At 43.3% G+C, this 27,345-nt stretch overlaps 2 protein-coding genes across 4 annotated transcripts in view; one reads left to right on the forward strand and one right to left on the reverse strand.

The window, feature by feature from the left end:
- The window catches only part of BMPR1A (bone morphogenetic protein receptor type 1A), a 348,175-nt gene that overhangs the window by 215,632 nt on the left and 105,198 nt on the right, over positions 1-27,345 (forward strand). Inside the window, exon 14 of one of the 3 annotated variants that reach the window (XM_068258613.1) lies at positions 13,215-13,337. The exons of the other annotated variants lie outside the window; for them this stretch is intronic. Coding sequence (XP_068114714.1) covers positions 13,215-13,242 — 28 coding nt within the window. The 3' untranslated portion in view covers positions 13,243-13,337. Of the gene's footprint in view, positions 1-13,214; positions 13,338-27,345 lie in introns of those variants that run through there. 3 annotated transcript variants of the gene reach the window in all.
- The window catches only part of MMRN2 (multimerin 2), a 79,654-nt gene continuing 63,474 nt past the window's right edge, over positions 11,166-27,345 (reverse strand). The window contains exons 6-7 of the mRNA XM_068258607.1: positions 21,420-23,288; positions 11,166-13,902 (exon numbers count right to left, since the gene is read on the reverse strand). Coding sequence (XP_068114708.1) covers positions 13,520-13,902; positions 21,420-23,288 — 2,252 coding nt within the window. The 3' untranslated portion in view covers positions 11,166-13,519. The remainder of the gene's footprint in view (positions 13,903-21,419; positions 23,289-27,345) is intronic.

A 27,345-nucleotide genomic window follows, 5' to 3' on the forward strand; every position in this document is an offset into this window, starting at 1 on the left:
CACCCCACGGATGAAATATTGAGATTGATATTAATTGATATTAATTGTTTAATTGCTAATGACTAATACTAATATCTGTAGGGTTCTCTTATATATTTTTGTAGTGGGGCGAGGGTAGTTGGTCAATCTTAAGAAGCAAGTGAATTGCTCATATGTTCATTTTTCCATCTATATAGAAATGATTTTTAATATATGTGTATGAGTTTTTTAGGTGCTTAACACTTTAAGTGGGACATGGGGGAATAATAGGGGGGTGGGTTTAAAATAGAATGGGGGGGGGGGTTCTGGATACTGGCGTATGTACAGCTATTTTTAATTCTTGTCTAATTTTGATATTCATTTTTTTTCCAACAATGTATTTTTATTATATTTTCAGAAGCAGTAATACTGAGAATGGAATTGAAAACATTTGTTAACATACAGCATACAGTTGAGGATAATTCTACATTGCAGTGAGATAGTTAACATGCGGTCCTAGAGTAAGCAAATTTGGAGTAGATGGAGTAGGTGCAATATCGGCTTATTGCCGGGTTTACCTTATCTCAGAGCATCCATAAACCTATAAGGCTGGTTGATTAGACCAGGCGCCCAGCTGAACTGGACAATTGGAGCAGTGATCAGACGATCTACCAATTGTTATGATGGACAAGTTTTAGCAGGCCGATGTTTACAATCTAATGAGGCTGAAGTGATATTTAAAGGTGATTTGAGTGGTTTTCAACCTTATGACTAATCATACTAGTAGATTAATTTTGATATTCATTTTTAGATTAATTGAATTTTGGTGAATATGCCCTAATAACAATAAGGATACGTGAAAATGGTGGGGGTGGAAAGGTATGGAAAGTCTGTTACATTGGCTATTTCTGGAACGGCGATCGGGATAAAAGTATATGAGTATATAAAGATATGCATTAATTCTGTTTTAATCATGTAACAAATTTTTAAGGTGGTGATGAGGATCAAGTATGATTGTAAGTATGGATGATTGGATTGTATGTATATATATATATATATATATACAGAGAGAGAGAGAGAGAGAGAGAGAGAGAGAGAGAGAGAGAGAAGGTAGCTGTTTGTAGCATAGGAAGGTAGCATGTAGCGGGTAACAATTTATTACTTCCCAGCTTAGATCTCTGCCCCATCTCGTCTGTGGACCAATGACTAGCACCCTAGTCGGGATAGGTAGAGATAGGGGAGGACAATGGGCGGGCATTCGCACATGAAAAGCTGTAGCGTGTCATAGTCCCTGATGAGTCACGCCCTCTAGTGATTAAATGCGTTGGGCGGAGCCTAGATACACACGCTACCTGACCTTGCTCAGAACAGACGGTTTACAAGCGGGGATGTGGAGAGATCGGAATGCCACAACCTGAATATACTTTGGATGTGAATTGTTGATACGCATTGAGGCAAGAAGATTGCCTGTGAGCAGGGAAACAGGGGGAGTGGCTGTCCCCATCCTGCATGTGGTGGTAGTAACTCCGCACAGTGTGTTTGAATTGCACAAGGGTGTACCGTGTTTGGAAGTCACCCGCTATATACCTGCCTCTCCCATTCTAGGGTGAAAATGAGCGTAATAGTGTGAACCAGGATTGACTACTAGAGGCGCAGCTGCATAACTCTGATTTGTTTGTCTGGGCAGCACGCAGCGGACTAGACATTGGTGTAACTAAAGGTGGTGAGCACTGTATCATTTTAAACAATACAGGAATACATGCAAACCAGATCACGCAGCAAAGTCTGAGTACTAAGGTAATGCTTAGTCAGTCACTGGATGGAAAATTAGGCAAGTCGAGTTCACTCAAGAGTTCACTCAGATCCATAGTGTGCATATACGGTAATGGAGGCGCATGAACAGGTAGGAGACATAAGGAGGAGGACCCTTTCCCTAAAGGCTTACAATCTAGAGGGAGAGGTAGGGACACGAAAGGTAGGGGACCAGAGTTCAGCCGCGGGTCTAGAGCACTAGTGTGGGGGGGGGGGGTGTAGGCCATAGTGAAAAGGTGAGTTTTGAGGGCCTTCTTGAAGATGTTGAAGGAGGGGGAAACCCTAATGGGGGGAGGTAGGGAGTTCCATAGTGTTGGACCAGCTCTTGAGAAGTCCTGGAGGCGTGCATGGCATTGGGTGATGTGGGGGGCAGTCAGGCTCAGTTCATTGGAGGAGCAGAGTGAGTGGCTAGGTGTGTACCTCTGGGGAAAAATTGGAAATGTAGGTTGGGCAGGTTTTGTGGACAGATTTGTAGGCCAGATACAGTATCTTGAATCTGATTCTGGACTTGATAAGAAGCCAGTGGAGGGATTCAAAGAGGGGGGACGCCGTGGTGGAGCGATGGGAGGAGTGGATAAATCTGGCTGCCGCATTCATGATGGACTGCAGTGGGGCAATTCAGGTCATAGGGAGACCAGACAGAAGGGCGTTGCAGACTGCAGTAGTCTAGGCAGGAAATTATGAGGGCATGAATGAGGAGTTTGGTGGTGACAGAAGTCAGGAAAGAGCGGATCTTGCAGATGTTGCGGAGGTGGAAGTTACAGGACTTTGTGAGGTTTTGGATGTGGGGGGTGAAGGAGAGTGCGAAGTTCAGGGTGACACCCAGACAGCAGGCTTTAGAGGTAGGGCAAATAGTTGTGTGGTTAACAGTGACATTCACATCTGGGAGGGTCAGGGATGGCCAGGGTGGGAAGATCATAAATTCCATTTTATCCAGGTTTAGTTTCAGGAACCTAGCGGACATCCAGGGGGAGATGGCTGATAGGCAGGAGGAGACCTTGTCCATGGTAGTGCTGTATAGGTCAGGGGTGTGGAGGTAGATCTGGGTGTCATCTGCATACAGATGATAGTTAAAATCCATAAAGGAGATAACCTTTCCAGTGGAGGATGTGTATAGGGAGAACAGTAGGGGGCCAAGGACCGAGCCTTGGGTGACGCCTACCAAGAGGTGGTTGGGGGTGGATGAGGACTCATTGAAGGTTGTCGTGAAGGTGTGGTTGGAGAGGTAGGATAAGAGCCAGGCCCGGTCGAGGTCATGAATGCCCATGGACTGGAGGGACTGGAGGAGTAGGGGATGGTCCACTTTGTCAAAAGCTGCTGAAAGGTCAAGGAGGAGGAGAATGGAGTATTTGCCTTCAGCTATAGCTAAAGGTGGCCACACACCATACAATTTTTTAAATATCTGTTCAAGTTAAGAATTGCAATCAATTTTTCTGACTGATTTTACATTTCAAAAATATGACCAATGTACCACACACGTACGTTCAATTTTTCCCCAATTATGATAAAAATGATTGGAAACTGACAAAATTGCTAGGGTGTGTATATTAATAAATTGACAATCCAACACACACCATATAATCTTTAGAAAGATTGAAGAAAAATATCTGGCATTCTGGATCGATTAAAATCGAAGAAAACGGGAAATCCGATCGTATTTTTCAGTCAAATGAAAAAAACGATTTCGATTTTCCGGGAGATACGATCGTTTTTTATCGAATTGCCGTAAAATCGGATAATTTTATTGTATCGTGTGTGGCCACCTTAAAGAGAATCCGCATTGTTAAAATCGCACAAAAGTAAACATACCAGTGCGTTAGGGGACATCTCCTATTACCCTCTGTCACAATTTCTCCGCTCCCTGCCGCATTAAAAGTGGTTAAAAACAGTTTTAAAAAGTTTGTTTATAAACAAACAAAATGGCCACCAAAACAGGAAGTAGGTTGATGTACAGCATGTCCACACATAGAAAATACATCCATCCACAAGCAGGCTGTATACACCCTTCCTTTTGTATCTCAAGAGATCATTGTGTGTTTCTTTCCCCCTTCTGCTCTCATGCACTGAAGTTTCAGGCTGCTCTTTTCTTCTTGCAAACAGCTTTGCCCTTGTCTGTAATCCTCAGTATGTGAAAGCCCAGCCAGCTCAGAGGACGATTTATGCAGCTTGTAAGAGAGAAAAGAGAATCTGCCATAATCTAAATAACACACAGGCAGTGTGCAGAGAGGGGCCTAGAGGGGGGAGATTCATCACAGAACCACAACACTGAAGAACTTGGCAGCCTTCCAGACACAGGCCGACAAGTCTGACAGGGGAAAGATACATTGATTTGTTACAGAGACTGTTATAGTAGAAAGTGCTGCAGTAAGCCAGAACACATTAGAATAGCTTTTGGAACTTGTAGGATGATAAAAAACAGGATGCAATTTTTGTTACAGAGTCTCTTTAAGGCGAGGTCATTTACTGCTTTTGAGAGCTGTTTTGGGTTGAGTGGGCAGGCCAAAATCCAAATTGCAGTGGATCTAGCAGGGAGTTGGCAATGAGGTACTGGGTCAGGCACTTGCCTCAAAACTCCTTGAGTGTCTGGTTCACAAAGGGGAGGAGGGAGATAGGGCGGTAGTTGGAGGGTTATGAGGGGTCGAGGGAGGGTTTTTTGAGCAGGGGTAGTACAGTATCCTGCTTGAAGTCTGAGGGGAAGGTGCCTATGGATAGGGAGAGGTCAAATAGGGCAGTGAGAACTGGGGCCAAATCCGAGAAGTAAGGACGGAGTCAGAAGGGTCAAGGGGGAGGTAGTGCTATGGGTCTGCAGTAGGTGGTCGACTTCCTTAACCCTTTGCGCTCGTATGTCCCGCTAAGCGGGACATTTGTTCAAGTGCTGTTTGCGGTGCACCTGGACCCCCCGAAAACCCCGATCTTGCTCCTCACCTTAGTGGGCATGTAAATCTACATGCCCACACAGTCAGTGCCCCCCAGCCCCTCCACGATCCCGGCTGGCAGGAAGTGACATTTATATTTAAATGTCACTTCCGTTTCCTGGCTTTTTTTTTTTTAAATAAAAAATTGTTCCTGATTCGTTTAGGCAGGTTCTATCCAGATTCCATGCAGATTGCCTGCAAAGTTGCATAGGGAATCAATGGAATCCTATGGAATGGACTGGGGGAGGGTGTAAATAGTAGCCAGTATTTTATTGCTAATCTGCCCAATCAAAATACCAACGATTGCATTGTGTGTAAGGACAGTAAGACCCCGAGTGGTGGGCATAAAACCACCTATTATTGCGAAACTTGCTCACGCAGGCCCGGATTACACCCAGGAAACTTTTTCAATTTACCATACCTTGGCTTTCTCCTCTGCTACCAGCCAATAGAAGATGCCAAACTGTCCAAATAAGGTATCAAATGAAACGTTATAATGTGTTCTTTAAAATAAGATATACCATGTTACGGTGTTACGTTCCATGTTAAAATGAGAGAGAGAGTAAGAGGGAGAGTACATTTCTTAAAAAAAAAAAACTCAGAGCAGAAGCGACTTCCTTTAGGAAAGAACTCCGAGTGGAAAGGGTTAATGGTAGTAGGAGTGAAGAAGGTGAGGAGAGGCTAGGGTGGAGGATTGAAGGCTGGATGTTTCCTTACAAATGGAGACAATTTTGTTGGTGAAGTGGGGGACTATTGCTTGAAGTGGTGTGGCCCACTAGTTGATCTACTGTTGATTGACCAAGCTGTTTTTGATCAAGTAATACTGTTGATTGCTTTATCTTTTGATGGGAACTCACTTAATGTAAGGGTACATTAAGGTGACGGATCTGCTGCCTGCAAACTTCTTGGTGCCAAATAACATCTTGTGGGATCCATGTCTAGATGGGTTAGAGCTCTCCTAGTGGCACAAGAGGGACCTACACAAAATAAGCTGGGTCCAATATTTGAGTATTGGTGAAGACACTATCTGTGTAAATGTTTTATTATCTGTGTGTTTCTTCTGGGCACTCTGGTTTCCTATTGCATCCAAAAAAAACTAAAAGTTAGCTGGTTTGCCAGACGCGTGTCTATGTTGTAGATTAAATTATCACCTCTTCTAAGGGATGGTTTTTAACATGAACTGTTTGATGTACAGTGTAAATCACTGTGGGAAATATTTGAGCAATATACAGTAAATAAAGAATAATAACAGAGAGGCACAGATCATAGTTTAAAAGTGTTGTTGATGTCTTTTATTAAATTTAGCCACTAGGTGGCAGCATTGTATTATGTTTTACCTTGACCTTCAACATCACACAAATCTTCCTTCATGGCCCACTTAAACTGAAAGCAGCTGTTGCTGGTAAGGTGTAAATTTTATGTCATCAGTCTTGATTAACAAAGATGTATTTCATGTATTTGAGAAGCATAGTCTGTTGTAATTTTACATAATATGAAATCTTAATTCCAGCAAAACTATTTTAGTAACTTCAAAACTTTTTTTTTTAGGAACAGAATATTTGGTGTGGTGTTTATTGTGCTCTTTTTAATATATGGACCAGGTGACTCTCAATCCATACGTACTACATGTATGCCAGACTTTTATGGTACGCCCCCTACAGTGTAGTATTACAATCACTGAATATTCATTACTGTCTGTAGACTGGCACCAACATAAGTAAACCATTCATATACTTTATTTCATTTTGACATTTTGTCACAATTTTTGAGGGGGGCGAAAGGAGGCACATTGAGACAGAAGGAGGCACAGGGGGTCAGAACAAGGCACAAAGAGGCACAGAAGCATGCAGAGGAGACACATAGAGACAAAAAGAGGCACAAAAGAGGGCAAAAGGAGGAACAGGGGGACAGAAGGAGGCACAAAGGGACAGAAAGATGCACAAAGGGGCACAGGAGGACAGAGGGAGGCACTGAGGGACAGAAGAAGGCACAGGAGGACAGAGGGAGGCACAGGGAACAGAGAGAGGCACATGGAGACAGAGGGAAGCAAAAAGGGGGATGGAAAGAGGCATAGCTGGACAGAGAGAGGCAGGGGGGGGGGGGGGTGGTGACACAGGGAGACACAATGGCGGCTGTCTGGAATTTACACTATCCAGAAGCATTATAGAACACCCGTGGGGATGGGCCTTAGCCCAGGGCATGGTTTAATTCAGGGCAGGGCTTTATACAGGGGCATGGCGCCCACCAGGACCAACGGCACTCCAGGCAGTGGCCTTGAATGCATGTGTTTAAAAACGTCCCTGCTGGTCTGTGTACTAATCTTCTGTGATAAGTGACTGACAAAAACAGGGAGACAGGGATGCAGATGATTAGTTCTGTCTCCACTGGCTTGCATGGCTGTTGAATATACTGAATACGGTATAGTTTAGAAAAAAATAAAAATGGCAGACTCCATATTGCAATAGTCTTGGCTTGAATTTGCACCACTGGTAACATATAGTGATACATCACTATTAAGCTAGCCAAGCAAGGGTCAGTAATAGCTCTCAAAAGAGCTGTTGAGGGGTGCTATTTTAGCAATAACAATCAGCCAGGAGCAAGCTAACACGCCTACAAGAGCCTAACTAATCTTTCCCTATGAGAGTCTGCCAGCAGCTGTCCCTTCACTAATAACTGCATTCGGGCCATCTCTATTGATTAGCCCCTATTGAAAATCAATCAGATAGTAGTGATTAATTTACAATCTAGGTATAGATTTCAACATAATTTGAATTGAGAATTAAGTGAACAGCTACTTGCTTTTCCCCACATTGAAAGTTCATGGGTCAGGCATGTTGTAGTCAATATATTCCTGGCCAACAGATAGCTTGAGTAATTAATACATGTATGATCAGCATTAGTTCCTGAATGTGGGCCTTGTATATGGCGAGGCATGAAGATGTACATTTATGTAAATCATTTGTGCTGTTCACACTTCACCACCAGTGATGCTTGGATAATTTTCGTGATGACGGAAGAACCGTGATTCACGGGCATTTTCCCACTATTCGACTGCCGAATCCAAAGCTGTGATCGATTTTCAATCACAGGATTCGGCCACGAGGCAGACCGGATTACAAATATTCAGGCCGTGATCACGCTCGTGATCGCAGCAAAAAGCCATGATTAGATAGGTCGTGATTAGGTGGAAATGACGTCTCTGGGCCAATCAGAGGCCCCCCTAGCAACCAAACATAGGAGGGGAGGCTATGCCCTCCCTCCTGTATAGAAAGCAGCGTCCATCTTAAAAAGCTCCGTCCTTGCTAGACTGTGGCACTGAGAGGATCATTCCGAGGGCATTTGTTGCTTAAGCAAGCGCGTTTTGTCCTAAAAACATAGAGTTTTTACTCCTAACAGTGCTCTTATACTGAAGTATATACTTGTATTCAGCTAGCTAGCCAGTGAGTGATTACTTAAGTTAGTTGTAGTCAGTGTAGTTCAGTGAGAGAGTGTAGTGATTGATTGCTGTGCTTAGTGCAGTGCAGGCAGGCTCACTGATTCTATCTACTACTGCTCTATTACTGACTGTATACTTGTATTTAGCTAGCCAGTAAGTGATTACTTAAGTTAGTTGTAGTCACTAGTCAGTGTAGCTCTATTTCTGTATACTTGTTAGCTAGCTAAGCCAGCCAGCCAGTGATCAACTTAAGTTAGTTGCAGGCAGTCACTGCCACTGTTGTTCAGTCACTAAGTTTATTCAGTGACATTGTACTGTTCTATTAGTCCAGGCAGTTACTTTGCTGTGCACATAGTGCAATCAGACTGTGGCGCTGTCCAGTGATTTTCGTGTTCTATTACTGTATTCAGTATTTGCGGCATCTGCGCATTTGTTTGTAATTTTTTTTGTTTGTTCTTTGCTGAACAATTAATAAAAGCCCCCTATTATATTCCGTCTGTCCCCAGACTCACACACACGTATTGACTGTAAAAAGCAGCACACTTTCTCCACCTTGAAATCTTGTGCATAGTATACAACATGTCTGGCAGGGGTCGTGGGTGTGGCAGGAGAGGGAGTGCCATTGCCTCCGCCACTTCTGGGACTGGTCCACGGCCAGGGAGGACGCTCGGCTGTAGGGGGGGCAGCAGAGAGAGGCGTCTATCCGCAACACAGCCTGGGCCGAGTTAGCCAACACCGGTATCATCCATTTTAAGCACTAATCAGAATTATTATTTTATATAACAGTCCAAATCTGATAGCTGAACTAGGTAACGCCTGCACATTTGTGATAACTTTTTTTTTTTTGCACTGATCTTCATAAACTTCTTACTCAATATTTGCTCCGGCTATGTTACAAACAGAGCTCCAAAGCCTTATACACACCCTAGGTTGAACTCTGCTAAGACGGGTGATAATGACCATCTCTGCCAAGAATTTATCATGTGTACAGCGGCACCCTATCTTCCCAGGCGTGAAGGCGACCAATTGGCCTGGCGGATCTGCTTGGGCCGATCGCTGACGCTCCGTGATGGTTGTTGTGTGCGGCTCCATCTGCACACCTGTCCTCTGCATAGCGGCATAATGCTGGAGGCTAGCGACACATTTGTACAGCTTCAGCCCCGCACTATTGCCCAAGGGATCCCAATCCCCCTGTGGGGGCATTTCAATGCACTGGTCCTGAATGCATATCGCTTCACACAATTCAGAAACAACAGCATTTCAGAGACTGCCATTAACGTAGCTGTGTATTAAACATATCCCATAATAATTCACATTGCTCCGTTTATTAAGTGCTTCCAGAGCACACACAACTTTTTATATATTTGTACAAGAGCATTTTTTTCCTGAAAGGTAAAATAACTAATATCCCTTTGTCTACAAATATCTACACATTTTTTATAAAATCTGATGATAAAAAACTACAAAACAATATTATTACAGAATCAGCAGTACATAACAGTAGTACATATGAAACAGTTCAGTGCTATGGCTATCTGTACATACAATAAATAAGAGAGAACAATGACGTGACAGCTGTTGAAGTCTAAAGATCAGATTATCAACGTGGATTTCAGTAGTATAAATTATTCAGATTCTTTATTCTTCACTTGATAAACAATACCCAGCAGACTAACGCTTGCAGTCTTGCAGTCCAGTAAGTGTGAGCAGGAGCTACCAGTATATCCAAGTTGATGCTTGGTTGGTCATAACTACTTTATTAAACAAACCTGTAAGGTTGAGCATGAGCTACCAGTATATCCATTAAAGGGGAACTTCAGCCTAAACAAACTTACTGTCATTAAGTTACATTAGTTATGTTAATTAGAGTAGGTAGGTAATATAATTTTTTACCCACCCTGTTTTAAAAGAACAGGCAATTGTTTGTGATTCATGGGGGCTGCCATCTTTGTCATGGGGGCAGCCATCTTTTTGGTTGAAAGGAGGTGACAAGGAGCAGGAGACACAGTTCCAACTGTCCTGTGTCCTGATAACCCCTCCCAGCTGCACACGCTAGGCTTCAAATGTCAAATTCAAAATGTAAAAAAAAAAAAAATTTGCACCAAAACAGCAGAACAAGAGCAACAACATCAGAAATCCCATCATGCTTTGCACAGCATCAGGGAAAAAAAGCCCGGGCAGTTTTCTTCTGTGCAGCTTAAAATGAGGCTTGGATAAGAGAAACACAGTTCTGATGCTGTGAAACTGTTAAAGAAACACTAGGCCTTTTCAGTGCTGCTGAGTCGATTTTTAGTCTGGAGGTTCACTTTAAGGTGGGTGTTCACTGGTGTAGAACCATAATGGATATACTTGCAAACGAGATAAACAGAGGAACACCAAGAGCTCCAAAAGTGTAGTATGTATTGACAAAGGGGATAATGACAAAGAGTAATAGTTGTCATACTCACAAGCATGGGTCACCAATAGGCAACCACTGTAAAGGCAGGTGGGGAGATTATCCTGACCTCACTCAGGAATAAGAAGTCGCTCTCTGTAGATAGTAGAAAAGGGTCGCAACCCTCCACCCAGGGTGGATACAATATTATATAGGAGAGAACAGAGGCAACAAAAGGATATAAGGGGTTTTAAAGGAGCTTAAAAGCCAAAAATTTGGTAATTCGAGGAGGCAGTGGTGGACTTACCTCCTCCAAGCAGACACAACACGACTGTACATTCAGTCTATTTATTAAAGAACTCCAGATAAAACAAAGCAACGCGTTTCACGGGTCAGCGCCCGCTTCCTCAGGCAATAGAAAAAGGAGTTACAGCATCTAGCAAAACAAACAACACTCGGCACCTTTGTTTTCCTAGATGCTGTAACTCCTTTTTCTATTGCCTGAGGAAGCGGGCGCTGACCCGTGAAATGCGTTGCTTTGTTTTATCTGGAGTTCGTTAATAAATAGACTGAATGTACAGTCGTGTTGTGTCTGCTTGGAGGAGGTAAGTCCACCACTGCCTCCTCGAATTACCAAATTTTTGGCTTTTAAGCTCCTTTAAAACCCCTTTTATCCTTTTGGCGCCTCTGTTCTCTCCTATATAATAATGGATATACTGGTAGCTCCTGCTCACACTTACAGGACTGTTTAATAAAGTAGTTATGACCAAACTGATATATGATTGATTGGCATGAATTACTGTACTATTTACATTTGTCCTTAAACAAGCTCTGAAGGATAATGTAAGTAAGCATTACATAGGCAACTTTGGTAGGATGTGGGAAACTTAGGGCCATATCCTATTAACTTTTCTTAGGAGTTTTCTCTAAAGAGATATTTTCAAATCTTACTAATGAAATACCTTTACAGATCCTACCCAACAAATTATTCAAAATTAGTCTGCCATTATTTTTTTACCTTCTTTTTAATACTTAGATAATACAGATAGATAGATAAGATTGAAATTCATTTTGATTAAGGGCCATTGAGTATATTTATAAGAGGTACCTGTTAATTTGGAAACCAGGTGATGCCAAAACATAGAATACTGGTAATGTTACCTATACACTACAAATGGTTGTGGGGCAGTATTTTCCTTAGAGTTGTTGCAATGTTCCCTATTGATTTCCGATCCCTGAATGAAGCTCTACTCCTTACTAATGTCTAATTCAAATACCCCCCTTCCCCCAGTATTTTCCCCTTGCCTTCACATTAATTCCATCCTAAAAGCTAAAGTTCTCTAATGCATCCCCTTTCCATAATCTTAATTCTGTCACCACCTAACCCTAATCTTCTCCACAATGCAAACCCATTCCTAAATGCCTAACCCTAACCTCCTAATCTACCTGTTAACTCTAACCTCCCCATACCCTATCTTATAACACCAATATTTTAAAATCAATGCCTTTGATGGTCTTCCTTCAGCAGTGTTTGATTCAGCTGCCGGGACTTGGCCATTGTAAAGCCAAGCATTGGCCATCAGTTTTCGTGGATGAATGGGACATCTGAATATATCCAAATGCAGGCACCTCATATACTCTGAAAACTTGATAGGAGGTGAGCTATATAATAGGGGAATGTAGGCACCCAAACAAAGCACTCTACACCCTGTAGCCAAAGTTTGCTTTACGGTCTTATGGTGGCACCCAATTTTAACACCTAACTTGGCACCCAACTCACCTGCTTCAGGAGATTTTCCCTCAATATCTGTCTCTAGGGTATTTATTGAGATAGATTTCTGGCTTCAATATGAAAACTAGTTCTCCCAGAAAAAGAAAATGAGGGGCAACAATAAAAACTAGTTATCCTTCACTCTAAACAATGCTTTAGTTGTTGCGGTTTGTGTCACTCTTGGAAATATTTTCAGTGTGTGTGTGTATTCATCTATGTACATGCGCGCATGTGCACATATGCACATATGCTTGCATGTTTGTGAGATTTGAGTGCTGAAGGCCCTTATATCTCTTTGCTTTCTACTGCCAGGGACATATAATGCATAGAACTCAGAGTTAACACTGATGTATTGCCACCCGAAGACATGCAGGTGCCAAATAGACATCTGCATCCAGAACAAGGCATGGACTGTATTTTTGCGAATTGGCATTTGTTGTACATCTAATGTATTTCAATGGCATCCCGTTTTGTTTTGTTTTTCTGTCTTCTGAAAATGTTCTGTTTTAAAATTGTGTTATAGGTATTTTTTGTGTGCAATGTGCGATACGAGTTTATTGCAAGTTATTGTCAACACCAATAATTGCATTTTATGCAGAAAATTTCAATTTTGACGTTTACATTTTCATGTAAATAAACTTCACTGATACGCATGGAAAGATCACAGTCCAAAAATTTGCATACAAATTTGCATTCAGGAAATCGCATGCATTAAATGATAGGACAAGTGTAAATGATGCCTAACTGCCAATACATTTAAAATGGGACAGAACAAATGTAAAGGAAAAGTATGAAGATTCTTTAAGAAGCATTATAGATCACTATGTGTTATAAATATACAACTGTGTATAAAGTAACATACACAAATGAGGAGTAGGAAAATGAAAGCAAATATGTACATATACTGCTGTTATATTTTCTACTAATCATTTCCATTTTTGAATGCAGAAAGAAACTGTTGTCACTGCTGCACTGATGTCGGCAGTCCTGGACATTATATCTTGGCTATGGAAGGAGCTTTGTTTCTTTTAGAACTGGCCTAATTGGCCTTTTATCAGAGCAATAACAGAATTTCAGATAAGTGCTGAAGGACGGTTTCCTTTTTTGTCCATATCTTAAAATAAGTTTGTGACATTTAGTGGTTCTTAGAAAGCATTTACTCTGAAGGTTACAGTTTGGAGATGCAGTTTATTGTGTCCTACAAAGCGAGATGGTTTAGAGTAGCCATTAAAAATGTGTCCATAGGGAGACCTTCACGTTTTGAAGATCATGTAGCCAAACAAAAATGTCCCTGGTGTGTTCTTTTTAATTGAGCCTCTAAGCAATTGAAACCACACTTTGTCGTTCTTCTTCAGTTCAACCACTGCAAATTTTTGCTTAAGGTTCTCTGCTGATGGAGTGCTGCTATTGTCAATAACAAGTGTTTGCCAACCTCCAAAAATCAGGCGACCTTCCGCAATATCGACACCAAAATCAACACTAATTGCAAAGGCATAAATGCCGCTGTAAGGTGCTGTGAAATGACCATCTTCTGGGGCAAAGACATTGCCATGATTTAAGACTATATCGCTGAATCTGATAATTTTGAAGCCATCAGCACCTTCAGAAAATCTAGCAAAGAATGCAACTGTAGAGTCTAGAAGAGAAAACAGGGACACAGTTTAGGGTCATTTTACATTCTTAAAGAACAAATTCCATCTTAACATACATAATTACATAAAAGGTAAGTGGCCCCTACTGAGAACAGCTAGATCAGAGGCGGCCTTAGAGTATGCGGGGCCTGGGGCGAGTGCTGTATGCAGGGCCTATCGCCATAAGTGTAGGCCATATACTGTACCACCACACGCACGGACTTTTAAAGGGAACCTGAACTGATTATTTAAAAAAAACACATGACGTAGCTGCAAATCAGTATTACATACTTACCTCACCTTTAGTTCCTCTCAGAAGCTCACCATTTTCTTTTTACAGTGATCCCTTCCAGTTCTGACAATCGTTTGGTGGGAGGGTAGGTAGGCAGACAGGCTACACCGCTGGCTGGTGGAAGGGTGGGAAGGCTACACAGCTGGCTGGTGAGAGGGTGGGTAGGTAGGTGACTGCTGGGTGGGCAGGTAGGCTACAAAGCTGGCTGGTGGGAAAGTGGGTAGGCTACAAAGCTGGCTGGTGGAAGGGTGGGCAGGCTACACAGGTGGGCTGGTGGGTAGGTGGGCTACACAGGTGGGCTGGTGAGAGGCTAGGTAGGCTATGCTGCTGGTGGGTGGGTGGGTAGGTAGGCTATGCGGGTGAGTAGGTAGGTAGGCTATGCGGGTGAGTAGGTAGGTAGGCTATGCGGGTGGGTGGGTAGGCTATGCAGGTGGGTGAGTGGGTAGGTAGGCAATGCAGGTGGGTGGGTGGATGGGTAGGTAGGCTATGCAGGTGGGTAAGTAGGTAGGTAGGCTATGTGGGTGGGAGGGTAGGTAGGTATGCATGTGGGTGGGTAGGTAGGTAGGCTATGTGGGTGGAAGAGTAGGTAGGTAGGCTATGCAGTTGGCTGGTGGGTGGGTGGGTGGTTAGGTAGATAGGCTATGCGGCTGGTTGGTTGGTGGATGGGTAGGTAGGTAGGCTGTGAAGTTTGAGGGTAGGTAGGCTATGCAGGTGGGTGGGTGGATGGGTAGGTAGGCTATGCAGGTGGGTGGGTAGGTAAGAAGGTAGGTAGGTATGCTATGTATGTGGGTTGGAGGGTAGGTAGGTAGGTATGCATGTGGGTGGGTAGGTAGGTAATGTGGGTGAGAGGGTAGGTAGGTAAGTAGGCTATGCAGTTGGCTGGTGGGTAAGTAGGTAGGTAGGCTATGCGGCTGGTTGGTAGGTGGGTAGGCTGTGAAGTTTGAGGGTGGGTAGGCTATGCAAGTGAGTGAGTGGGTAGGTAGGCTATGCAGGTGGATGGGTAGGTAAGCTATGCAGGTGGGTGGGTGGCTAGGTAGGTAAGTAGGTAGGTATGCTATGCATGTGGGTGGGTAGGTAGGTAGGCTATGTGGGTGGGAGGATAGGTAGGTAGGTATGCTATGCATGTGGGTGGGTAGGTAGGCTATGCAGCTGGCTGTTGGATGGGTAGGTAGGCTATGCAGCTGGCTGGTGGGTGGGTGGGTAGGTAGGTAGGCTATGCGGTTGGTTGGTTGGTGGATAGGTGGGTAGGTAGGTAGGCTGTGAAGTTTGAGGGTGGGTAGGTGATTGCAGGGTATTTAGAGATGCTACAAAGCTGGCTGGTGGGAGAGTGGGTAGGTAGCTGTGTATCAGCTGGTGCTGTTGGGGAGGTTAGATGGGCTACTTATGTGCAGTGAATGGCCGCCTGGGCCAAAGTGTTGCTGATTGCTGAAGAGGGCACGGAGGGGAGCCTGACTTCTGCCCTCCCTCCCTCCCTCACCTAAGGGCCCCCCCCTCCTGTCATGCAGTTACAAGCGCGGTGGAAGATACAGCTTACCTCCCAGGCTCTGGTCTCCAGAAGACGTTTGCACTCCACACTGCCTCCTCTGTAATGCCGCTCACGGTGAATCCGGAAGTAGAGTGAGCAGCATGCAGAGGAGACAGCGTGGACCTGAAGCCCTAGCGTCTGCTGAAGTGGAGGCCGGTCCCTGTAGCTGTATCTTGCGCCGTCCTTGTAACAGCATGACACGAGGGGAGCCCCGAGGTGAGGGAGGGAGGGTAGAAGTCGGCTCCCCTCCTCGCAGCCTGCTGCAGCATTTTGGTCCAGGGCGCCTCTGCAACCCTGCCGAACAGTCAGGGCACTTGTGGGTGGGGATTCGTGGGCAGTGCACCGAACCTATGCCCCTAGCGACGCGCCTGCCGCCTAAGGAGGCTTAAGCTGGGTCAGGCTGCCTCATAGGCAGACCAGCGCTGCTAGCATGTGGCAGTGCGGGGCCTCTTCAAGCGTGGGGCCTGGGGCGATCGCCCCACTTGCCCCCCCCCCCCCAAAGGCCGGCTCTGATCTAGATAACTACATTTGTAAAATGGGCACAGGATAGGTGTTATTTGGTCAGTAAAAAGCTGAGTGCTACACAGAATACTTTTCAATGCATTTTCTCTGCACTACTTTAATGAACAAGCTTGCTTGTTACTGGACTTCTTCGTTAATTACACCCTGTGTCATTAGATAATTGCAGGCATAAATCCCTCACATATGTTTATGAGAACCTGGAGCCTAGCTGGAACACTCATGTTCAGGGTAGTAAAACAGAAAGGAATGGAGGATGACAAACTGAGCTAGAAGCCATTTGTAAATTATTAGAATATTTGGTGGAATACATTGAGATCTTCCTTCCAAAGTAGAATACTTTTGAGTTTCAAAATAAATGAATTGAAGACATGGATGTTACAGTAGCCACACGCCCAGTACTTGCTTACAAGGCAAGGCACCACTTTTGAGGTTGTTGTCCACTACTGGGAGCTGCCTGCTTTCAGAGACTCTACTAACATGTCCACAAACATTGATGTTGGCTATTCAATACATATGCCACATACAACTGCCTTTCCCTTACAGTCTTTGCCACCCATTCCACTTTCTGTATCCCCATGCTCCTGGTGCTCTATGCCACAGTCCATTTACTTTAAAGTCATCTTTTCACTTGTTACGCATTTGAATCTATAGGGCGGGGGTAAACAATTAACTTGTTGCATCCTGAAAGGGAAGGTTCAAGCAAAATAAAAAAATGAGTTTCACTTACCTGGGGCTTCTCCCAGCCCCCTGCAGCCATCCTGTGCCCTCGCAGTCACTCACTGCTGCTCCAGTCCCCCACTGGCAGCTTGCCAACCTCTGAGGTCGGCGGGACGCATTGCATACATTTTTACGCATTCCCGCTAGTGCAGGAACATTACCACATACATTTTACGCATTACTGGTTTAATGCGTAAAAATGTACGCATTGAACTAGTGATGCGTAAAAATGTATGTGTTAATGTTCCTGCACTAGCAGGAATGCGTAAAAATGTACGCAATGCGTCCCGCCGACCTCCAAGGTTGGCAAGCTGCCAGCGGGGGACTGGAGCAGCAGTGAGTGACTGCGAGGGCACAGGATGGCTGCAGGGGGCTGGGAGAAGCACCACGTAAGTGAAACTAATTTTTTTATTATGCTTGGACCTTCCCTTGAAGGGAGTATCCTAAAGCAATATACAGTCTTTTGATTTCAGACACACAAAGCTATCTTTTTTGATTACTTTGGGTGACATTGTGTTAGCAGACCCCATACAGCATACTTGCCCATCTCTTTGCTGTATTGTCCAACAGAGGGTGGAGGAGGAGACATATTGCTGTGAGGAATGCAACAGCAATAATGGCTGCCATATTTATTTCCTTTTACAGAATATCAGTTGCCTGCCCTGTTGGTCTGTTTGGCTGCAGTAGTGTCTGTTAAGGATGCTGGTTTCTGGTGTGATTCAAACTGTTTTCTCACTCTAAATACATCCCCCTGGCATTGCAACTGTCCTTGTTAGGTTTGGGGGCTTCACATCAATAGAGTGCTTGTGGCCTCACGTAAAGCTCGCACTGGGGCTCCAAGCTCCGTAGTTACGCCACTGTTATAAAATACATGGCAAAACTTAAGTAGACTGCCCCCTCCCCCCCCCCCCCCCCAGCAAGGTTTGACAGGCATATGCCACAGATTAGGTGTGGCTTAAGCAGTAAATGTTTGCTTATTGGCTGCTGAAATTAAATCCTGCTGTTTATGTAAGTGTTGCCATTAACCATTTACAAAATTCATTAAGAATTTTCTAGGGATGGCCATCAAATTAAATGGTTGCAATCACTTCAAATACTTTGGAGCAGAAGGCTCAGATACTGTATATATGTCATGCTACAAGCGAGGCCATGGTTTTATTCCTCTAGTCCAAATTAATTAAAGTGTACCCAAGGCGACGTCACATGATGAGATAAACATGTGTATGTACAGTGCAAAACATATTAACCTTTTGGGGACCGACGTAGGTTAAATGTATGTCCAGCAGGTGGTGCTGCTGCCCTGACTGGATGTTGATTCAACATCCGCGCTAACGAACCACCCCGACACGATCATGCGCACCGGAGAGGGGAGATTAAGCTGTCATATGACAGATGACATCTCCCCTCAGTGATCAGTAGAGATGGCCCGAACCGTTCGCCGGGCGAATCTCTCTGTGCCCTGTACTAATTCCGGGTCGCTATGACCCGGAGTAGTATGCCTGCGGTGGCCCGGCGTTGCGCGTCCTAGATCGCACTCCTGTTGCCGGGCACTCTCTGCGCATGAGCGTGACATCACTCATGATGGGAACCGTTCGCAACATCGCGACCGGTAGGGGGGGAAAGAAGAGGATCCACTCACCTCCCTGCCGTTCCCGCGACGATCAGCGCTCCCCACCGCTCTGGCCGGCATCTCTGCTCCTTCTGACGTCAGCACCGTGTCCCGGCTTGATGACGTAATCAAGCCACAACCCGGAACTGAGCGGCAGTAGGAGCAGAGATGCTGGCCGGAGCAGAAGGGTTTGCTGCAGCTCGTCGCTGGAGCCTGGAAGGGGAATGAAAGAAGTTGCTGAACGGGGGACACCTGGCCACACAGGGGGACACAGCCCAGCAAGACCCTGCAGGGATCCGGCTGCCCTAGCCCCCAAACGCGCCCCCCCCCCACTTTCAGCAAAACCGCCTGGGTTAGGTAGCTGGTCCCGAAAGGGTTAATAACCGGGCTGTTTATTTTTCTTTTTTTATTTTGCTGCCTGAAAGAGTTAATTTTCAAGGATGAAAGTGACAATTTCAGTCTTGTCGGACCTTGTCGAGAATATAGTAAACCTCGCGGATAAGCAAATTACAGCTATAAAGGTTTTTCCTGCAGCATACACCTTGTGAGGGCAGGGAAGATAGTTCACGTATTTTAACTCTGGGGCACTTAATAGGCTGCCGTTGAGCAGAGACAAGAAAACATTCAATCTACTTTGGAAATGTTTAAATATAAAATAAAGCCTTGGCATAGCTAAAAGTTAAAAAATAATAGAAGTAGTGGGGTAAATACAACTGTTTATCTAACTTAATTAATTAACTGTTTAGGTGAAAACCTCGGGTTCACTTTAATGCTAGTGATCACAAAAAGAAAGGTCATTACAAATGGCTGTTTATATATGTCTGCATATCTGATGTATTTGTGTTCAATTACTTGCAGTGTACAATAACACAGCTAGGAGCATTTTTAAACCATGTCAGTCTGTCCTGGTAATGTATTTTGCTGGCATGATACTACCATTTTCATCTCTTTATCTCTTAGTTTTGCCCTGCATGGGGAACCCTTTCTTACTGGTAATGCTGTCATTTCTCTTCCTAAATGGCTTTCTTGATTATTACCAGTTCCCTGCCAAGGAAAGATGCTGAAACAGCTCCAATTTCTATTACACTAATTGAATTGAATAGCTTCCTATAAATAATAAATCACATTGAAGCTTGCAAAAGATATGCACAGGAAAACCAATTTATAAGCTAGGATCTAATGTGAGAGTCTGAGAAGTTAGAACATAGTTTCATATACTCCTCTCTCAGTGAACCAGCAAAGGAAACTTCCATTTTGACAACTAAACAGACCTGCAAGACATGCAGACCTGCACATGTGTATTTTTGAATATCTGTAGAAGTATGCTATAGCTGCTGAGTTGTACCGCTATCGTTGGAAAAGTGCTAGCATTGAACAAACCAACAGAACTTCATTGGGCTGGTCAACCGATCAGATATCTTGAACTTGCTGGTTTCATTTTGAAAATGAAATTCATTACTGTTTACAAAGCCCACCCCTACTGCAGATATCCGCACAGGAGGGGTGGACCCTGAGTGAAGCCTCTCCACTTTATGACTCGCATAAAGCACCTTTGAAACCCACCTGGTCCGGTGTATCAGTTCACTCACTAGGCAGTGGTGTAGGGATCACCCTATGGGGCCCATAGGAAGGTGTGTGTGTGTGGGGGGTCCCAAGCTGCCCTTTTTGTTTTGTTTTTCTCCTGTCTGCTGCCACTGGATGCTGCTGCTCTAGCTCTCCCCTCAGGCGGAAATAGCAGAGACTGATCAAATCCGCTCTACTGCACAGGCGCTAGGTGTCTAGCTCTTCTATTTTTGCCTAAGCTTGAATGAAAGCCACAAGTGTGCCTGCACAAGGCTCTCACAGGATTGTTATGATCCTGGAGCCTGCAAGCACCCCCAGTGGCTCTTTTTTTCATTACAGGTTTTCTTCAAATGCACTCTTAAAACACACCTCTTCACATATGCTTGTAATTTGTTATAGCTAAAATTGCAAACTCACTTCCTTATCCACTGAAACCTTATCTCTTCCCCTGATATCTCCACCCTCTAGATTGTAAGCTCACTAGGTAAAGGCCTCTCCCTAGTGTTCCTGTAGTATTTTATCAAATGTATCAGTATTGGTAATGTCTCAAACTATTCATCAATTGTATTTACTTGTACTGTCCTTACTTATGTATCTATGCACCCACTATTGCCAGCCTCCTTTAAGCTGCACAGGGATTAATATTGCTAGAATGGCTAAACTATGTAGGTTGGAAATATACATGTGCCCATCAAGTCCAGCCTATTGACCCTCACTGCACCTCAATCCATATAAATGAAAAGTATCATGAAACAAAGTGCAACAGTGCCAAAAACAGGGGAACAATCATATATACAGATACAGTATTTTAAATACAGAAACAAAGTGCAACTATGTGATGTAAATCATATCAGCCCATGTAAAAATATTGCAGGTCCATCAATAAATAAGAAACTGCCATTGAGTGCATATGCAGAGAGAAGAGGGAAGAGACCTGCCTCATTACATCACGTTGCCCAGCTGCTTTGTAAGAGGCTTTTCTGTGTGTCTTTAGTAGCAATGGTCATGTCTAGGAGAACTCATAGAGAAGCATGTGATTTGTTTGATCAACTATAGATTTGCAAAGGTATGATTTGCTATGATCACATCCTGCTTTAGCACATGATCATGATTAGCAAATTAGAGACTTACTAATCTATCACCTGCCCAAACTGATCACATGATTCTCTATGAGTTCTCCTAGAGATGACCATCACTAGTCTTTAGCACTGGCACTCTTTGTTTCAATTAGCACCTTATACAATTGTGCTTGCTGTACTTTTACAGACCACTGAACCATGATGGAAAAACATACCTTGATTTGATATTGATATTTCATCAGATTGCCATTGTTCCTCACTCTCCTTTTTATCCAGTTTTTTATTGTGTTTTTCTGCCACTTTCAATTTCTTCATCTTCTTGTTAATGACAGAGTTAATCCTGGCAATGTCAAGAGTCACATTTGAAGAAACCAGATGCTCATATTTCCCAAATATTTTGTGGAATAATTGTATATGTCCATTATAAAATTCTCTTAGGTTTGAAAGATCAGCCTTAATGGAGGCAACGGAAAAACTAAGTGGTTGTAATGTAGCCTCAATTGTTTCATTGCTATAAAAATGTCCATCAGTAATAGAAGACTCCAGTTTATCTACTTTCTCACTTAGTTGCTTTATGTCCCTCTTCAAAATCCCAACATCGCTATATTCTAAGTCATCAGCACCCCTTGATGCTTCTTGATTTGCTTCCATGTGGACTAAATTGCCTTGCTGGAAAGAGTCACTATGCTGTTCAACATTAAAGATGGTAGATTCAGTTGCTGAATCCTGCTTCTCTGGCTCTATTTCAAGAAAATGCAATCTGTCTATAATAGAATCTGTCATGATCTGTTGCTTGTCCAACCTGTCCAGAGTATTATTCAACATTTCATACATTTGTATTATTGGTAAATGCAGTATCTCAGGGTTATCTACTGAGAAAAGTTCTACAGCTTCTTCACCTAGCAAAGCTCCTAAGATCCTTTCATGTCTTGTTGCGTCCTCTAGGAGAGAGCTAAATGAGCTATCAAGGTTTTCAATATGCTCATAAATGCTACTATTGTCCACCTTGAGAAGCCGAACATCATTAGTAATGTTTTTCACTTGAGATTGCAGCTGTGAGGTGATGAGCATGAGATTCCGTCCTTGTTCTTGCTGGGCTGTTAGAGACTGACGATTAAGCTGGAGTTCCAGTGAAAGGTCTTCAACTGTATTTTGCAATGATATCTTTGAACTTCCTTCCTTTTGCTTCACATCTTCTATACCATATAGAATATCTCTAAATTGATTTGAGAAATTCCTTTGGATTTCCACTAGAGCTAAAATATCCGAGTTAATTTTGTGACAATCACAATCCTGAAATAGCTCATCATAACTTTCTTGCATGTTGGCAATGGTGTAGTTAAGTTCCATTATCTGCCGAAGGATCAGGTCTTTATTTTCCTCCATAATGAGGCTTTTTTCCATAAACTGAATCTGGACCCTTTCCGTATTCTTTTTAAAGTCTGTACGAAGCTCTTTAATCCATTTTTCTAAAGTAGAAATATTCTCAAAAGCAACATCAGTCTCTGTTAATAGTTCCTGAATGTTTTCCTCATGTTCTTTAAGAGTCTGATTAATCTGGGATGTTGTAGTGGATGTCGACTCGCTTACTCTTGGTGCACAGTGTAATGTGAGATTCTGACTTAAATCTAAAAGGTCATCTTGAATTTGTTCCTGTCCTCTTTGAAGCTCACCAATGCTAGTGTTCAGATAGGAATATTGTGTCTGTTGCATCTTTAGGATCCTCTTGAGTTTCACATCTGTGTCTGCCTTAAACATGGTGAAATTATAATGGATCACAGCCTGCTGTGTGTGGAAGTGCTTATCCATATCGTGTTTGAGCTGCTCAAGCTTTTCAACATTTTCCTGAATTTTTGATTCAAATTTTGTTCCCAGCTCATAAAGGTCTTTTTTTGGAACCATATTCTCCAAGAATATGTCCAATTTCTTCCTGTTGGACTCAACATTTTCTGAGAGATTCTTTACCATTCCGTGAAGATTTTGAAGGCTTTTATTAAAACTGTTCCACATTGGGTTAAAATGAGCCCTGAGGAAGCTTTCCACATGTGGTAAAAACACTTCTCTGAGGAGATTGCCATCAATTTCTGCAAATATTAAAGAAAAAAATATAGATTATATTTAATTTTTGTCAATTTAAATATACAACTGTATTTGAACAGAATTAATAACAAATTACATTTTTTTTTAACATGATAGATACCATAAACTGTTACTCTGGCTCAGATATAAACAAAATTGTCCACCCCAAGTTTCTTTACCTGAATTTTAGATGCCAGCGGAGAAAATTTATCAAAGCAGGTGCAATGAAAACTGGAGCAAATGTGGAGTCAGAATCCTAGGGTGACGCTTGCAGGAGGGGGCACCACAGAGGTATATTTAGCACGCTGTGCTTTATGGAAGTCAGCAGAGCAGCCAGTCTCATAAGAAAGGTATAGATGGTAATTTTAACACCTAAATATTGATAAATATAACCAAGGAGGCAGGAATACTATAACAATTATATAGTAGATGCTATTAATTAAGTAGTTATGGCAAATTCTACATCTGCATTTAAAGGGGGCTTGAATGCTTTTTTTTTTTTTACATTGAAGGACATGTATGGGTAACTACTAGCAAATTTCCCACAGTGTTGATCCAGGGATATTATCCGATTCCCTTCTAGAGTCGAGAAGGCATTTTTTTTCCCTGTTAGGGCTAATTGGTCCAAACTTTGTAAGGGTTTTTCACCTTCTTCTGGTTAAAGTGGAATATGAGAGGATGTAGGCTAGTGTTGTATCATGTTTTCTGGTGTATGGATGGATGTCATTTTTTCAACCCATCTAACTATGTAAATATGTACTGTATATTCCAGCATATAAGACTACTTTTTAACCCTTGAAAATCTTCTGAAAAGTTGGGGGTCGTCTTATACGCCGGGTGTCATTGATGCGGGGTGATACGCCCTATCCTGTTACCTCCTCTCAGATCTCCCTGCTGAGGGAGTGCAATCTATTCTTTCATACCGCTCTGATAAACAGGTAGACAAGGAGAGTTGACCAACGCAACAAGTCAATTGACTATATACTGTTATATACTGGGTAACACATACAGTACAGCACCAGTATCTGTTCATACACAGCACCAGTACATGATTTTTTTATTTTAATTTGGTGTGCGTTGGAAGAGGGGTAGTCTTATATGGCGAGTATATCCCAAAACAAACTCTATATTTTAACTGGAAAAGTTGGGGGGTCGTCTTATATGCCGGTATATACGGTAATTAAGCTTTATTTGTTTTAGACTTGGAATCGCAGAGGCCAATTCTTTGCTTGCTGGTCTCAAAAATAAGTTTGTTCCTATCAGAATACTATATATTATAAAAGGGTGATGTAATTAAATATGGTGGCAATCAGCGGTTTGATTACCTACTGCAATTTCTCCAAAGTGACAGTTCCTAGTTCCATTCATTTGCAGTATTTAGCAAACAGCTGTACAACAAAAATCACCATTGACTTATATCGTTCCCATCAATCATCACTTTCATCAATCATCAAAACTTTTGCGCCATAGTAGCGAATAGGTTATTTTTTTTAATTAGCAGCAATAGTGGAAGCCATGGGAAATTAGCAAGCACATATAATAATAGTGGTCAGCTAAACTTATTGCCTCTTTTAGAAATATATAAAATTGCAGAATCTTTAGGTAAGTACCAAAATAATGGCATTTTTCTGAGCATCTTCAAATTTCCAGGGAAGCTATGTTCACCCCAAATACTCAATTACTGATATTTTTTATTCTAAATATGACTTGATTTCAGGAGAACATATCTCTACTGTTGCTGCACATTTTCACCCACTCTTACCCCGTGGGAGTTATGGTAAGTCAGATATGGCATCTGGTATGAGACATGGGACCTGATGCAGAAAACTTGAGAAGGCTCATCATCTGAAATGGATATAGTGAGAGGTAATGAGCAGTGCATTCAAGTGAGTCTAAAGGGACATCTTTAACAAACGGGAGTAAGCCTCTCTATAGTTGTGAGGTGTTCCCCATTGTCCTCAACGCCACTGATCCAGCACTGGGATCCAGCACTAAGCAAATCCGACAAATTTTTTACTAGTTGGGACCTTCTTTTGCTTTCTAAAAGACAATAGGCACAAAAAGCCGGTTTGTGATAGAATGAACTATGCGAGCAGCACGATCTAACAATGGGGGCATAGCGGCAGCTATATTTTCCACAAGAAGAGTCTACCGTCTACTCAGTGGAGTCTGTCCAAATCTGGAGGCCACCTTGTCGTTCCTCAGAGACCCCATAATTCAAGGAAACTGACTCAGAATAGACACCAGGAAGGAATATGAGGGCCACCAAAAAAACACCTGCTCAACCCGATCCTCTATCCATGACATATTGTGTGGTCGAAGAAAAAAAAAAGAGGGAGTCTTCCCTGTTGCCAATGCCCCATCCTTCCCCAGCATGCCACACACAATCTGTCATGTCACACATCTCCCCCCTCCCCACTGCCAACCTTATTATCATTCCTGTATTCCCCAAAGTAGTTACCAAGGACCTGTATCCATTCCATCTTCTCTTTAATCGAGGGTAGTTGTATCCAAAAGATTCTCTCTTATGTTCCCCCAAACTTCTTTTATTATTCTTGATTAGATATGGGTTCTACTGTAGGCATCATTGAACTTTTGTATAGTTCTTCCATCCCCTAAACCATTCTTTAATACAAGGTTCATCTGAGCTCTTACAATTTTTTGTGATTATATTCCTGATTAGTAGCATGCCCCCTTCCTTTAAAAAAGTATGTTTCAGGTTTTCCTCCTGATCTATTTAGATCTATCCTGATCTATTTAGATCTATCCAGGTTTCGGTGAAAAAAGCATCATCAGGGGATCTCCTGATGACAGCTAGAGATGGTCCGAACGGTTCCCAGCGAACTTCCGGGGTTCGCGATCGCGGAGAACCGCAAATTTTTTACGGCAGTTTGGTTCGCCCCCATAGTGCATCAAGAGCGTCAACTTTGACCCTCTACATCACAGTCAGCAGGCACATTGTAGCCAATCAGGCTACACTCCCTCCTGGAGCCACTCCCCCCCTTATAAAAGGCAGGCAGCATCAGGCTTTTCACTCACTCATGTGCCTGCATTAATTAGAGAAGGAAGAGCTGTTGTGCAGAGACCTATAGGGAAAGCTTAGTTAGGCTCTTGTAGGCTTCTTAGCTTGTTCCTTGATTATTCTTATTGCTAAAAAAGCACCCCTCAACAGCTCTTTTGAGAGCTAATCTTGTTCTTGTGATCTATTTTTTTTTGTGTGTGTGTGGCCCACTTGCATTATATACCTGCCCTGTCAGTCAGTCGCAGCTGGCCTTTGGCCCCTTGGTGGTATAATTACTGCTGTGCCAGGTGCACATTATAATACCCAACACTGCATATACCTACTACCTGTTGTTCACTTCACTGCACCCACCTATCTATGTGAGCGCACGCAGTGTCACTGTGCCTGTCCGGTACCTGTCTGTGTGTGACAGGTGCACATTGTAATGCTCATCACTGCATATACCTACTATCTGTTGTTCACTTCAGTGCACCCACTTACCTACGTGAGCGCACGCAGTGTCACTGTGCCTGTCCGGTACCTGTGTGTGTGTTACAGGTGCACATTGTAATACCCATCACTGCATATACCTACCTGTTGTTCACAGTGCACCCACCTACCTAGCCCGACTCGCTGGAATTCGACCCTCCTTATGTTCTCTCGCCTGCTAGAACAGGAGAAAGCCGTCACCCAATACCTCTACAACTACAGTAGAAGGACACAGTCTGGGGAGATGGGGATGTTCTGGCCCAACAACTGGACACTCATGCGACATGCATGCAGGCTCATGCGGCCGTTTGAGGAGGTGACCAACTTGGTGAGTCGCAGTGAAGGCACCATCAGCGACTTGATCCCGTACGCTTACTTCCTGGAGCGTGTCTTGCGTAGAGTGGTGGATCAAGCTGTGGAGGAGTGTGAACAGGAACAGTTACGGGAGGAAGCGTTGTGGGATAAACGCTCATCAGAACAAGATGTTTCCTCAACACCTGCGGCAGCACAGAGGGGGGAGGAGGAAGAGGAGGAAGAGTCGTGTGAGGAAGAGGAGTCAAACTTGGATGATG

The sequence above is a fragment of the Hyperolius riggenbachi genome, chromosome 10 (assembly GCF_040937935.1).
Source record: "Hyperolius riggenbachi isolate aHypRig1 chromosome 10, aHypRig1.pri, whole genome shotgun sequence".
Taxonomy (NCBI): Eukaryota; Metazoa; Chordata; class Amphibia; order Anura; family Hyperoliidae; genus Hyperolius; species Hyperolius riggenbachi.